Source organism: Danio aesculapii, chromosome 23 (assembly GCF_903798145.1).
Source record: "Danio aesculapii chromosome 23, fDanAes4.1, whole genome shotgun sequence".
Classification (NCBI taxonomy): Eukaryota; Metazoa; Chordata; class Actinopteri; order Cypriniformes; family Danionidae; genus Danio; species Danio aesculapii.
The window spans coordinates 15,438,692-15,455,337 of NC_079457.1; the positions used below are offsets into that span (position 1 = coordinate 15,438,692).

General features: G+C 32.7%; 1 protein-coding gene across 1 annotated transcript in view; it reads left to right on the forward strand.

Moving 5' to 3' along the window:
* Positions 1-16,646, forward strand: part of plxna2 (plexin A2) — a 380,453-nt gene that overhangs the window by 144,957 nt on the left and 218,850 nt on the right. Inside the window, exon 4 of the mRNA XM_056448621.1 lies at positions 2,044-2,178. Within this exon, the coding sequence (XP_056304596.1) occupies positions 2,044-2,178 (135 nt within the window). The remainder of the gene's footprint in view (positions 1-2,043; positions 2,179-16,646) is intronic.

Sequence of the window (16,646 nt, forward strand, 5' to 3'; positions counted from 1 at the left end):
TGGTGGTTAATGTAGTTTATCTGCACTGTAAAAAAAAAAAAACATCTTACAGCCTTAAATTGTTTAGTTGAATCAAATGAAATGTTCTAGTCATCTCAACTTAAATTAGTCAAACTGACAAAAATATTAGGTTAAACTTTATATAACTAAAAAGTTGTTGAAACCTAATTAACTTATTAAAATAAGTTAAAATAACAAAAAATTGTCATAACTTTTTGTCATTGTAGTGTGATTTCACAAATACTGTTTTTATAATTATAAAAAATTGATTTTTATGGCGTTATAGTTTATATATTCTGTTTATATATATATATATATATATATATATATATATATATATATATATATATATATATATATATATATATATATATATATACACACACACATGAATTATGTAAACCTATACACTGGAAGAAAGCTTTCATTAATCCAATTTTAAAAAAAGTAGGGTAATGGTTCACATCTTAATTTTATAAACTGACCCACCGAAAAATAAATCATTTGTCTTAAACTATTTTCTATCTCCATGTGAACAATTTTATATAACCTAGTACAAAGTATGTTTGTCTTGTTGAAGAAAGTCAATTCATTTAAATTCTCTTTATGTTCTAAATAAGAAGATATAGCTTTAATCAAAACAACAATCCCATAAAATGTTCATTCTTCCAATTAAAAAAAAAATAGGGTAATAGTTTTACATGTAAATTTGATCACTTGAGCCAATGAAAAATAAATAATTTGCCTTAAGCAATATTTTTTTAAGTCATGAAAGTACAAAGCATATTGAGCTTCTGTTTAATACACATGCACTGGCCTGTGTGAATAACCTGAACATTTTACATTGGTCAAAACAACTTTTTCTTAGTTGAGCTCTGAATCAAAAACATTTATATTTAACTATATTTTAAACTTAGAATATATTACTTTTTTAGTGTACATACACAACATAATTATCAAAACATATATATTTTTTGCATTTTTTATTATGTATGCTTGTACTTTTATTTTAGAATACGTGAATAGATAAATATATAGATTCTTAATACATATATTAATGTGTGTGTGACCCTGGATCACTGAGTAAATACATTTTCCATGTACTTTTCTGATGTACATTTGTTGTTATATGACAATAATTGTCCAAATTAAAACTATTGTCACAATCACCAACGATCTAATCCTTTTGCTGGAGAACTACACACACTACATTAAATAACTACATATCCTGTCATGCACTGCTTACATGCACCTGTTCCGGGTTCCATTGTTTAGACATACAGTACACACAGCCGGAGGATCGTTATGAACTGATGACATGGGTAATATACACAGCACACACGCACACCTCTGGGCTGAGTCTTGTTTTACTGTTTGTGATATTACGACGTGTTTTCCTTGCCTTGTTGTGTTAGACCCTGTTTTTTCCTGTATGCTGCCTGCCTTTTGACCATCTGCCTTTTTTACTGACAACAACTCTAGATTTCCTGTATACATCTGTTTGCCCCTGTGTTGACCGTTGTTTGCCTGATTATTCTCCTAGTAAACCTGCATTTGGATCCTTAGCACCATTGTCAACGTCCTTCACATTACAACTATTTGAATATCTAAAATCTGGAAGTTAAAAAAAATCTAAATTTTAATGAAAATTCATCTTTAAAGTTGTGCATATTACTAATCTACAATTAAGTTTCCTCTTGATTTACAGAGGTGAATAAAAAATACTTTTTAAGAGCATCTTTTTCTAATATTCTAATGATTTTTAGCATAAAATTAAGTCGATAATTTACATGTAATGTATTATTGCCCATTTCCCACATATTTGCCCGGCTAACGCAAGACTGGTTTTGTATATACAAGTATTGTATAAAGTAAAAGTATACTGTCTGCATATATAAACTGCTATAAAATGAAAATGATTGTTTAGTAAGTGAGCATATGTGCAATTCATTTCCCTCATATTTGTCGTATTGCCATGATAATGTGATTTTTGGGTGAATGAATTTCTGCTCATGACTATATGTTGTCTTCTCTGTGTCTCAGATTCGGGTTGATGGTCCTCCTCAAGGCGGCGTCCAGTACGAAACTCTTTCTGTCATCAAAGATGGAAACTCGATTCTTCGAGACATGGCCTTTTCCCTGGACAACAGCTACATCTACGTCATGTCAGAGAGACAGGTATGAATATATACATGTATATTCTCCTTTCTTCCATTCATAACAGCTGTAGGACGAAGGGAACATGACAACGCGTGCTAATGAAAGAGAGGAATGAGGAGAGAGTAGAGTGATGGAGGGACAGCTGAAGGAGGAGAGATGGAGAGAGGACAAGGTCACCCTCCTCTGACAGCATAATGAACAGAGAGAGAGAGAGACTGAGCTCATATTATATCAATACACACTACACTTCCCTTCGGGAGGTGGGCGGTGGGAGGCATTTTACATCACACTATACTATACATCACCAGATTCTGGAAAGCATGCTTTTTTGCCTCAGAGTGAACGAGGTTGGTCATGATGTTATTTTTAGATTTAGAATTTGTCTTATATAGTAAACTAATATCTTACAATATGGCTTAATCTTTTAGAATTTTGACTAAGCTCTAAATAAATAAAAGATAAAATGAGATGGGGAATATCACTATATAATTTTAGTGAATTCAATATTGTATATTTTGTATTGCTAATTTAAATAACACACACCTACCGTGTCTCAAAAAAAAATCCAAGCAAAATTAATTCTGTCAAAATTTCATCAAAATGCCTTCATCTTTAATTATATTTTGTCTTCAATGACACCTCTCCTGATTTACCGTTAAACAATGATAACCCAAATATTGACAGAACGCTTTAATTTTATTACTTGCAAATTTAAATAAATACACCCCATTTTGAGAATGAATATTTTGATCCATTTCTCAGTAAATATGGGCAATGTATTTTGGTGTAATTAAACAAAACAGATTTATTAAAAAGATTTGTTAAAGTAATATTTTAGTCATCAAACACAGAAATTAAAAGATAATACAATTAAATTCAGCTCAATTGTTCAATTTTGTTTTTGCTTTTCTTAATTTATCCTCTTTTTTGATTTTGTATTTAATATTTTTTGATAACATAAATTTGGATGTACTTGTTTTTGGACCTTATCGTTAGTTTGTTAGTTAAGCTTTAGATTTGGCTTCAGTACTGACTAATCTAATGTGTATGCACAAATACAATATTGTATAGTTAATTTAAAAGAGATTTGTGAGGGGTGCACTTATTTATGCTGAGTACTGTGTGTATGTGTGTATATATATATATATATATATATATATATATATATATATATATATATATATATATATATATATATATATATATATATATATATATATATATATATATATATATATATATATGTATATGTATATGTATATATGTATTGCTAATTTAAACCATACACATAATGTGTTTGCTGATTCATGTTATACAGTAAGACGTATTGCTATATAACTATAACTATATATAATATAATTATAAAACTTAATTTTTATAGATAGGGTTGCAAACCTTATTTTTCACAATCATAACGGTATATCTCACAATGCAAGAACAAGTAGATTTCATGATTTCTCACTATGTGTTATTTTTTCTTATAATTTGTTTCTCTTTTTATTTATTTACTCTGAGATAAAAACAAGTTCATTGATTGTAATAATTTTTTCCTGAAAATTAGAACCTAAATCATTTTTATTTTACATATTGTAAAAATATCAGTAGTAATACCGTTTCACATTATATATCAATGCAGTTAAAAACAGCGTTACCAAAAATAAACATTGACTAAAGTGAATTATAGTTTGGCATCATGAATGATTTTTAGCACATATGCTAGCCGCTGACACATTCATAGTACGAAATAAGAGAATAGAAGAGTTAGCCATTCTCTAAAGGAGAAGAGAAGGAGAAAAGAGATGGATGAGCAAGCCGCTCTCTTACATCCCCAGGTTTTTTTTAGCATGTGTTCTGGAGGGCTGATATCCCCTCTGGGGTGCTATGCGGGTAGTGGGATGGTTCAGGCGGGGCAGAAGGGACAGGGCGGTAATGAGAGAGGTGCTTTAATGCACAGTGGGCTGACAGGTTCACATCAGATGGGTACATGCAGGACCGCTGGGTCAGAGGATTGAAAAATGAGGAGAAAAAGAAGGAGACTTGTTGAGTCAGCACAATGTGTCCATGCACTCATCCTGCTGCCGTCCTGAGGGATGCAGAAATGCTCACAGTATTTTATCAACTTTGTGGATTGATTCCTGGGCCTCTGCTTCACCCAAATCTGGTCACATCAATTTAACAGATGAGAAACAGAGCCAGAAAGTCTGTGCTTTTTCACTTTCTTTTTCACTAATCCACTCAAATGCAGTTATTTTAATTTAATTTTATTTTATTTTATTTTATTTTATTTTATTTTATTTTATTTTATTTATTTTATTTTATTTTATTTTATTTTATTTTATTTTATTTTATTTTATTTTATTATTTTTAATTAATTTATTTCTATTATTATTATTATTATTTTATTTCGTTATAATTTTTTTTTTTATAATTTTGTTTTTTTGAATGAGGATCATCATGTTTGGGGATCTTTGGCATCACACACTTTTCACAAATCTCTCTTCTATCAAGGAATTGACCCTTCCCAAATCCCACCCCCACCTTCTCTTTTCTTTCAAGCTTTCAGTATCAGCCATAGCTCTCCCCTATCAATTTGTACCCTCCCCAGGGAGACAGTGAATAATTTCTGGAAAAATGACATGCTGATTTTAGACAGCAGCAGACATAAAGGTCTGCAACATACAGTACAAGGGATATATTCAGCATCTGAGCGTAACTCGAAATGAAAACAAAATAAAAACTGAAGCTATAGCCTACAAGTCTACTAATGAGAAGTTCAGATCATTTGAATATAATTTAAATGTCACAAATTGATTCCTTAACACATAGTTCACAAACACACTCAACAAAGTTATCTCGAACAAGACAAGTATGCTTCTGTGAAATTATAACATAATTATTTGCCAATGGGGCAAGCAAAATAATCTTGTTTTCACTTTTAAATCATAGTATTTAGCTTGTTTTAAGGGAAAAACTCACATAATATTGACATATTATTTCCGAAAACAAGACGATATTGTTTACTTGTCTAGAAAATGCTTCTCGATTTAGGAAATCTTTAGATACTTGGACTAAAAACAAGATAAAAACCTCAAAGAAAAGCAGTGTTTGAGCACATGTTCACAATTTTCCATGTAAATTACCTATGTTACTCCAGCTGGTTAATCTTTGTTGTACTTGAAAAACAGGATGGCGGAGAATTCCATGTTATGATTGACTGGATTGCCTGTCAATCAAACTTTCTAGGAATAATTAGCTGTAGAAAATGTATTGTAAAGTAGCATAGTCATTTGTCATTAGGCTGTGAAACTGTTTTTTTGCTTGCTTTAAGTGTGTGCGTTAGCTGAATCTCAGTAGATTTTTCTCTCTCACACATTATCCAAACCAATCCCCTCGTTAAAGAGCCATCAGCACATTCCATCATTTCTTCAGCCTCTTTTGTCCTGTTTTAAGTGTTTCAGGTGATTAATTCAATATTACAGCTTATTAAACGGCCGCATTGAGAGGCTCTTTTAGTCTGACGCTTGGCTCGATTGCTCTCCGAGGTGTTTCTCTTCATATCTTCTCGGAGTAGTGTTAATATTGGGGATGCAGGTGTGAGACGTTCACTTGTTGGGGTGAAGGGTACAAAAAATTCACCTGAGCGCAGTTGTTTGAAGAGTCACGCTTCACACTTCACAGACAAGCAGGATTAGTATTCATCTTTCATTGCAAGCTCTTATGCTAACAGGAAACAGAGCCATAATGGCGAAGTGGAGCTCACTGTGCTTACGTATTGGATGTAGTTAATTGAAAATAGAGCCAAAATGGCGGAATTAGTGTAGTTGTTGTGGCTGCATGAGGGTGTGTAATATCAGTCCTGTGCATTTACTGATGAAATGGAGCTGAAATGACTGGTAACAGGTACAGGTCCATTCCTAATGTCTTTCATAATGTCTTTATGTCTTTCATAATGAAATACACAAAAAAATACAGGCACATTGATTCTGTACATGATAAAATGACAATTTGATATATACTGTGTTACTGAATGATTGACCAGGTGGATAAAATGTTATAATAATTGTTTGATATGAATAAAATACTGATTAATAGTAGTAAGTATGTACAATGTGAAAAATTAAATTATTAAACAAAAAATTAAATCTGTTAAAAATATATGAATTTTTTTATTTTATGTTTTCATATTTACATTAAATATGAAAAGTCACATCAAAGTTCCTGAAAGCAAACAAGGACAAGGTGCTCCAGGATTGGCCAACCCAGTCACCAAACATGAACATTATTAAGCATGCTGGGGTAAGATGAAGAAGGGGGCACTGAAGATGAATCAAAATAATCTTGATTAACTCTGGGAGTCCTGCAAGAAGGCTTTCTTTGCCATATGACTTTATTAATAAGTTATCTGAGTCATTGCAGAGATGTATGGATGCAGTCGTCCAAGCTCAGTCATACACAATATTAACTCTTTTTCCACTGCTGCATGACTTTATATTCTATACTGTACATTATTTATAATGTACAGTATAGAATACATTATTTTGTTTAGAATACATTACTGTACATTATTTATATGAGCCACTTCTGATACCAAATGATCAACTTGAAGTCAAGTTATTATTTGTTGTTAATAAAACTTGGATAGGCCACAAAACTTTTGTCAAGAAGTGTATATATATAATAATTTGTATACATACCATAATATTGCAAGGTTATTGTTATTTAATGATTTTCCAATTTAATTAAATGCTACAATAATTAGCCAAAATAATATTTTAATAATTATAATTCATACGACTGCAACATTGATCATTGATTAATAATATTAGGGATATATTACACAATATTTATATGTATAATATTTGTGCAGACATTTACTTACTAAAGGGTTTTAGTTTAGTAATTGTTTCCATTTATTTTGTAATGTAAAAACAGAAAACATTGATTAAATATACTAAAAATAATTTTAAAACGATACTGAATATTTACTTAATAATAAATGTTTTAATAATTGTACTAATTTGCTTGGGGAAAATTATTTAAGTATATTACATTTAACTATATATGGAAAATATTGTTATTTGATTTAAATTACCATTAAAGACTGGAAATTGGATCTGAACTTATATCGTACAAAAAATCTGTACATTCCTGAGTGCATTTCTTATGATATTATACACTTTGTCATAACTCAATCAATCTTGAAACGAATAATATCAATTTCTGTCATATATATTATTTCTCTCTAATTATTCTGAAGTCATAGACAGATCATAGGGCTAACCGGAGGTTATAACATCCATAGTCATTTCCCATTAGCGAGTGCATCTGTGTGTAAAGAGTCAATACAGACGAATACATCGGTACGCATATGCAAATGACACATTTCCATACATGCATCAGACAACCCAAGCAGAGATAGATACGCAGTTAGCATTCAAAAGCTGCTCAAACCAGCATGTAATCGTGCTTTATGCACAGCCACACACACACACATCTTCACCCACAAACGCTTCCAACTAGCGCTTTTGCCATTCGCCATCTATAATTCTTTTCTATGATGTCGTATATTTTGTGTTTTCTCAGAGACTCGCATAAATACAGCTCATTCCGAATGCATAGCCATGCTTCACTCACACCCAAGTATATTTCACCCAGATTGCTTCGCAGAGAAATACACATACAAGTCAGCGTCTGCAGGAATATACCATGTTAATGGTCCGTAGTTATTGAGTTGAGCAATACGCTGATACTAAAAGACAAATGAGCTCTAGACAGGACATGTCCACAACCAGAGCAGTTTAAACTATGGGAATGTGTTGTATGGGGATGGTGTATATTTGTTCACTAGAGCCAAAATGGCTGGTTAACGGAATACTGTAGTCATGCTGTGCTTTACAGAAAAAGAGAGGAACAATGATGCTGTTAAATGGTACTATAATGCCTTTTTGATACTTTATATACTATTAGAAATTGCATACTTCCACACTTTTGACCTAATTCTGCAATGCGGAAGTGCATTTGTGTTTGCAATTGTTTTAGAACTTCTCACTTAGTTGCCTATAGGAGAAATGACTAAGAATAATAAACACTTAAACTACTTGCTCTACAAACAAGTGTGTTTGAAGGAGCTGTTTATATACTTTGATAATTTTTTTTATTATAACTGAGTCTGTTTTTTTCTTTTTTTTAAGAGTTTGTGCCCTCTGCAGGTCAAAATTCCAATAAATAGGAAGGTGACAGGTTGGAAGTGTGGCTGCCTGGGAGTGCACAGTTTTTTGACCTTGAGTTTGAGCTGTTTTGTTTTCCAGTCCAACTTGTATTTGGATTATTTATCTAAATAATGAGCTGTTTTATACGTCTTTATTGAAAAATAAAAATGTGCTCTTATTTGAATGTATTTTATCTCATGGCTTTTCTACAACCAGAACTCTGAAGTTTTCCCAGTTAACACCAAATATGGCAGACAAAGGAATTTAAACCATATGATAAATTGTCAGAACAGTGTTCATGACTATATGTAGAATAAATATATTATTATAATAAGAAAATATCAGCTTGCAACATTAAGAGCTGTTTTTAACATCTAAAAATTTATGGAATTTATTGAGACTGGACATCTCAAGCCAAAAATAATCCACTGGCTGCGTCCACGCGTACATGAGGAATAAGGCTAATATACTGCGTGAAAAACAGTATGTGATGGAAGTCTTATGTCTAAATTGATGTTGTTTGAAAAACAGTAGATAAGAAGTAGCCTACTGTTTCCATCATGTTTCTGTAATGTGCATCCAATGGATACTTTACTATCCCATAATCTAAAAATACGATGTTTGCTGTTTGCTCAAACTACTTATATACCTTTAATGAGCTGAAACAACACAATTCTTGAGATTTTTGAAAGGAAACTAATTGTTTTATGTTTAATTCACTTAAATTTGTAAAAACTAATGAGTTCACTTATGTCCTTCATGTTGTCCCAAAACAAATCGATTATGTGGAACCCAGTATGTATTTACAGTGTAAGGCCATGGGAGAGACATTATGAATGGGAGTGAATGCAACTGATGTGGGTAGGTCATGTGGTAATGACAACATGACAGATTTAGTATGTCCGAATTCCATTCATGCAACTCATTTTCATACTATATAGAACATACTTTTCTAACGGTCATGAAGTCAATTCAAATTCAAATGTAGTTCCGGAATAGTATGCCATTTAAGATACAGCTTGTGTTACTGATTGATTGACCGTTGACTAATATATATATATATATGAAATATTGAATAATAATATCTGATACACTAAGTAATAGCAAAAAGCTTAAACTGTTGTCGTGGTTAATACTTATAGTTTTTAAAACTAGCTAAAAATAATAAAATAAGGACAAATCCAGTTGTTTGGGTTAAAGTTAAATTGAACACTTTGGTTGATTTAGTTCATGCAGTTGTTGCTTATCCAAAATGACCACTACCTCCAATGTGTTTCGCCGCCACACGGCAAAGACATTAACAAAACTAGAGTTTTGTGTAAGAGCAAACAATACCATCACAAGGCAATTCATACCTTTTTGATTTAGTGGCTAATTCGTATGAATTTGTATGGTCTTATTTATACAATTTAGTACAATTTGCTCACGATTAAACTCGTACGAATTAGCCACTAAACTGACAAAACGTAAAATACTTACGTTTACTCATGAGATCAGGCTGAAGCAAAGGGGCAGCATTCGAAAATTACAGTTGATCTATGTATATATGACATGGGGTTTGTAAATGAAGATTAAATAACAAAACAGAACAATATAATTCCTTCATAAATCATTAAATATGCCCAAAATGGGTGCTTGGCCCAAAAAAATGCTCCAAAAGTATCAAATTGATTTACTAAAAGGCTATCACAATATGCGTGACGTTTCGAGCACATCAGCTCTTCATCAAACATCAGTAATTGCCTTTTTGGAAATAAATTGGATGCTTTTGAAGCTTTGGTGTTGCTGCCTTTATGTTTGCTTCATTATAAATCATTGTAAACTTATTAATAAGCTTTATTATCATTAAAAACTTGTTAACTACAGTGAGGATTCATTTTGGAAATATATATTTTTAAATAACCCAGTATTTTTAGTGTAGTAATTGGATATACAGTATACAAAGATAAAGGGGTAGTTCAGCCGAAATTAATATACTGAGTTTCTTTGTTCTGTTGAACACGAATGAAAATGTACTGAAAATGTATTGTTCGTTGTATTTTTTGTTCCTACTTTGGCTGTTTTTTTCTGACATTCTTCAGAATATCCTGTTTTGTATACAACAGAAGAAAGAATTCATAAAAAGTTTAAGTGAAGAGTGAGGAAATGTTTGTTTTTTGGGTGAACTTTCGCTTTAATAATCTGTAGTTACTGTTTCCAGCAAAACGCTGAAACTAAAAGACAAATGAGCTTCAGACAGGACATGTCCACAGCCAGAGCAGTCCAAAAAAAATACAGGTTATGTCAGCCATGTTTACCGAATGTCTCTGAAGGGCTTGAAAGAAAGAGCGTTCTGAGCGGTCTTAGATCACGCGGGCGGTAAGACGGTGTCCTTTCTCTGGTAATTCATAGTCCTGTGATAAAGTGCTTTGGCTGTTTGGCTGGGGAAGAGAGCCAGAGGCTAACAGCTACGAAAGGTCAGAGCTGTTTCGGCTGATAACAGCTTTACAGAGACGCTGGAGAGAGCGGCGAGCGAGGGAAACAAAAAAGGGAGTCGTTGAAAGAGACATGGAGACTTAGCGATGTCATGCGCGTTTGCAAAATGTATGTCAAAGACGGGTTCAAAAATATCTCATCTCCGTTTTACGTTCCAGCTGAATGCAAACAGTTTTTACTTGTCGGCTCTCTGGCAAACCTAAATTGTGCGAGTGGGTGTTTAAAGTATGATTTTAAAACCCAGTGAGCTGCTTAGATATCATTATATCCTGTAGATCCTCATCAGTCACTTTGTATCTGGGTATAGCTTTACACCGTTAACCATCGATTTTATACACACACACAAAAAATTTTGGCCTAACACATAAGATTTGTGTATTCTGATTACGTATAAAATTAGCATCCATCCATTTGGATTATATACTTTTAACATAATTGAACTAATAAACTTTATGTTATTGATATTTGTTAGTTATTTGTTAGGAGAATGGAGCCGCATCTATTTTGCCCCTGAACAGTAAATATTAAAGGGCACTTATGATGAAAATCATCTTTTGGGAGCTCTTTGGACAGAACAGTGTGTAGGTATAGTGTGTTCACAGTCATACTGTGGTGATATAAAGACAATAAGTCTCTCTTTTTTTAATTTCCTAACGTTAAAATAGGATCCAAATCCCCTCTTATTTTGAGGCCCACAGCAACATGACGTAGGAGTACGGTCTCCCCACTCACCGAATTAATTGACAGCCCCATATTAATATGTCTCAGCAGTAACGTGTATAATCATATCAACAAGATGCACAAAGCAACTGGGATTAAAAGATCTGTTGAGCTCGCTCTGATCAGCAATCACCATCAAATGTGATCAAGAATCAGTTTCACACGTTTGAAAAGTTTTTAAAAAAGTGCATGTCAATTAATTACAGTGATTTTACAGTCTTTACTTCATCACCACAGCCGCGTGTTAGTACAATTATGAAAGAAGATGCTTCAATCCCAGTTTGTGGACATTATATCTGGTTTATTTTGTACATTAACATAACAGATATCCATACAGCAATGGATATTAACGTGTATCCTGTCATATTCGCCGTGCAAAAAACAGTGCAAAGTTAAACCTGCGTGCTATGTGTGTTTATTGTGTGTGACTCCTCATGGCAACTCCACAAGAAATACATCAAGTAATCATTGGGAAAGTTCTTACTTTAGTATTTCTCACAAACATTACGTGAGATCTGCTTCCTTAATGTCTTTCACTGTGCTGTTTATCTGATGCAGCCGAGACGGAGATTGAGGGAGGCACGCTCTGACAGGCACAGGGAACGGTTGGCGGGGAGAACTAGCATTAAAGGCACAGGCCACAAAAACAGCTACCGTACAAAGTGTTCAGAGCAGAAAATCCAAAGTTCTGAAAGGTATAACAAATAATCTGATGGGTGTTTTGAGCTGAAACTTTACAGACACATTTTTGGGGCACAAAAGACTTATCTTAAATCTTTAAAAAGGGGTAAAATAGGTGCCCTTTATTGCCCTATAAGTATTGAGTAGCCTTTTTGTTACAGCAAGATACATTTATACCACATATTTTTAACAGATTAAATCTAATAGTATTCGTTTTAGCAGATTTAGATTGATTCTAAGGACTCTGACAACATATATTTTAGACAACTGACAAATAAAATAAAATCTAAAGGTTACAAACAGATTTTTTATATATATTTTGAATGCATTGTTAATAATTGACTTTAACATTAAGTAAAGCTTACTTGTATTTTAAATTTGTTCTGTTTTATTGCCATTTATCCTTTCTTTGAGAATTAACACATTTTTTAAGCATATTGTAGAGATAATTTACAGTTTGAACCCAAAGAATGAACAGTCTGTTAGATGAAAAAGAGCCGGAGTCAGAGATTCAAATAAATAAAGTTTACCAAAAAATAGTTTGCAGTTTCATCAGCAGATGCCAGCTTCAACACTCGCAATGAGTTCCTAGGCCACTCTGCCTACAATCACAAATCCAAAACAATTATATTCTTACAGAATGTCATTAACTGCGTCACCCATATAGGTGTTTGAACCTGATTGGTTAAAGCACAGATAGACCTAGAAAATGTCCACGTGTGTGCAACTATCTCAATATCTCAAGCATACAAACGTCAGACATCCACTAGACTGTTTAGAGCTGACCCCAGACCTGTGAAAGGATCTACAATCAAATAGAACACACACACACACTTAAAGTACAGTCTGTTTCTTAGCCAAGGTTGAGTGTACTCTCAGCCGTCTTTATCCAAATTGGTTAAAAACTAGCGTAATCTACATTCAGGCTTCTATATTCGTACTATACAAAGTCTAGCTTGAATAAAAAGGAAAATCATTTTAAACAAAATTAACACATAATAATAATAATAATAATAATAATAATAATAATAATAATAATAATAATAATAATAATAATAATAATAATAATAATATCAAATTCACTTTAGGCAGTATTAACGCATAGCAAAACAAATAGGAATCATTAAGCCCTTCAGTTCCACTCGAGGTCTCCAGGACCTCTGACTTGGTTTGGTGGCTCCTGAAAATAGAGTTACAGAGAGGCAGGCAAATGCACTGAACATTCTTAAAGTTAACAATGTGTTAACTTTAATCATCAATCAAAATCATTTCAAGATTAAATACTGATTCAAATAATCATATTAACAAAGCAATGAGAAAAATAGTAATGAGAAAAGGATAAACACTGATCCTTTCTTGAGACGGATTGGAAGACAGAAATCTGAATCCATCAGTATGAATAAAATTGACAGTATTATTATATTTGGTGAGATTGTAATAATATAATAATAAAATATTACAATTTGCTGTATTAATATATTTACAATAATGCAGTATTATTATTCATGATTTATATAGGGACGTATTTAAAAATGCATTTACTCAAATAGTTCTATTTATTTATTTATTACATTTGCTAAAGTAAAAACAACACATATTGTATATTTGTAAAATATAGATGATGATGATGATGATGATAATATTAATAATAATAATAATAATAATAATAATGCAATTTTAAATGGCTGTAATAAAAATTGTTAGGTTTTATTGTTTTATAAGGGAAGTGTATAAAGATAATAAACACTATGTTGTTTTGAATTTAAAGTCAATAATTTACACATTACGTCTAAAATGTACAGTATCAAATATGAATAACACATATTATGTGTATGCGATGCTTCAGTGAATTTGCAGTATACATCGTAATGTAATACAGTTGATAAATGATGGATATTTATAGAAAAAGGAACTATATATGGTTAATATAAACTGTTTCCTAAATACTATGCCTTTAATTTAGCATAAAATGACAGCAAAATGGTTGCTATTGAACCACTGAGCCAAAGGAATGACTGATATTGGTAAAAAAAAATAAATAAATCACTTCGACTGGCTCAGTATGAGAATATACATAAAACGATTGTATACCTTCTCTCATATTTCCGTCGTGAGCTCAGTATATTTTAGAACAGTGTTTATGTGTCATCTGTTCGACCTCACACAGTCAAATGAGGCCTGAGCATTTGGGATAAGCAAAGCCACACCTGCTGCCATATGCAAATCCAGCAAATATAACCAACGCCAGCAAACGCTACCAATCTGGTCTCGCTCTCAAGGAAGCAAAGAAACCAAACCCTCATGCAAACTGTGAGAAGGAAAAACATATCCCATTACAGCTGAGTTTGGATGAAAACCCAAAAGAAAACTCTTGTATGGCGATACTATTTTCTGCTTATATCCACTATAAATCTTTGAATAGCACAATCAGAATATTCTCTCATTGAAAAGGCTCATTTACAATTATTCTTTAATCAAGCAGGAGAGGCTTTGAGAATGAATTGTCAGGGTTTTGATTGGTTGTTTAATCAGTCGCACAATGCAATGATTAACTCCCATCACATTAGAGGTAAACAGCTTACAACAAATCATTTATTCCTTTAACTATCAGCAGCGCTCGGGGCGAAGATCAGAACTGCCAAATGGACATGTATAGTTATGAAACATAGAGCTAGATACATGTAATGTAATGTGATGTTATGAGTACAGGCCCGTAGCCAGCCTATTGAAAGGGGTGTGTAACAGTGAAGTAGACACTGACAACGGGGAGTGCGGATCCAAACGCAGGGTTTATTAAATGAAATGGTCATATAATGGCAGATTTGTAGTCCGTTAGTGATCAGTGTGTATATCAGCGATCTGCAGCCAATAGATCGCTGATAATCATAACAGGTGGTTCTTTTTTTCTGAAAAAGTGGATCTTTTTCAAAAAAAAGTGGATTCACATCTTTTTCACCTATTTAGTGTCATTTTAAGCACAATTTTTTGGTGGATCAGCTGATCATAACCACGCATTTTGATGGTCCAAAAATATTACCTACAATTTTGTCAAAGTGCTTACCATGCTATTTCACTACGAAGTAATTATTTATAAGTTTGCATTTAAACTATAAGTTAATCCAGTTATATAAATATTGTTATATATATATATATATAGCCTATATAGCCTATAGGCAAATAACAAACTGGCCAGCTCATTCAACTTTCCTCAGTCAGAGTTTGGCCACTTGAATAATTAAAAATTTTATTTGTATTAAATCCTTTACCTATCAATAATTTTCACAATTTATGATGACATAGCAGTCAAAATGAGACAAATGAGCTAAAATAAGTTTCAAATTCTGGACTTTGTCAGTGGGGGGTGGGTCTTTCGAACCACCTGAACACCCTCTGGCTACGGGCCTGCAGTACTAATATTGCATTCAGGTAAAATGCCGGTAGGAGGCGCTCAAATTGTGGTCTGTGTGAGTCCTAATGCCCTGGTATAGTAAAGGGGACACTATACTGCTCAGTGAGCGCCGTCTTTTGGATAAGACATTAAACTGAGATTCTGACTTTCTGTGGTTGTTAAAAATGCCAGGATGTCCTGCTATAGAGAGTAGGGGTTTAACCCCAGCATCCTGGCTAAATTTGCCCACTGGTCTCTGTCCATCATGGTCTTCTTACCATCCCCATATCATAATTGGCTTCACCACTCTGTCTCCAATAAGCTGGTGTGCGGTCTGGCACAATATGGCTGCTGTGGTGTCATTCAGATGGATGCTGCACACTGGTGGTGGATGAAGAGATTCACCCCAATGTTTAAAGTGCTTTGAGTGTCCAGAAAAGCACTTTATAAATGTAAGGAAATATTATTATTATTATTATTATTATTATTATTATTATTATTATTATTATTATTATTATTAAAAAGGGAAATTCATATGATTTGGGTCTAAAAATAATTTATATAAAGATTCTAAGATGCCTGATCTGGTGGTGGATTGTCTAATCTCAAATCGAGATACTGTTAACTATCTTGGATGCCTTGCCTTGCCTTGCCTTGCCATGTGTCCTGGACAACGATCCAAGTGGTGGGAGTTGCGGTTAAGGTTAATGCCTAAACAAAACTTCTTGTTTTTTTTATTGATTTACCTTAACAGCATACATTAAAATGTGTTCATTGAAACATCATTATGGAAAAAGCTGATATTAAAAGTAGTGCAAATGTGGTTAGTTTTAGTTTAAAATCTATTGGCTTCTTAATCTTAAACAGACTAGTATGTTGATGTTTTATGCAGTGTCGGTCTGTACTTTACATTGAGGACCACAATTGAAACAAAAGTTTTATTTTTAAATCTTTATTGTGTTTATCCTTGACAAATTATTATTTTTTATTATTATTATTTTTTTAGAAGTATC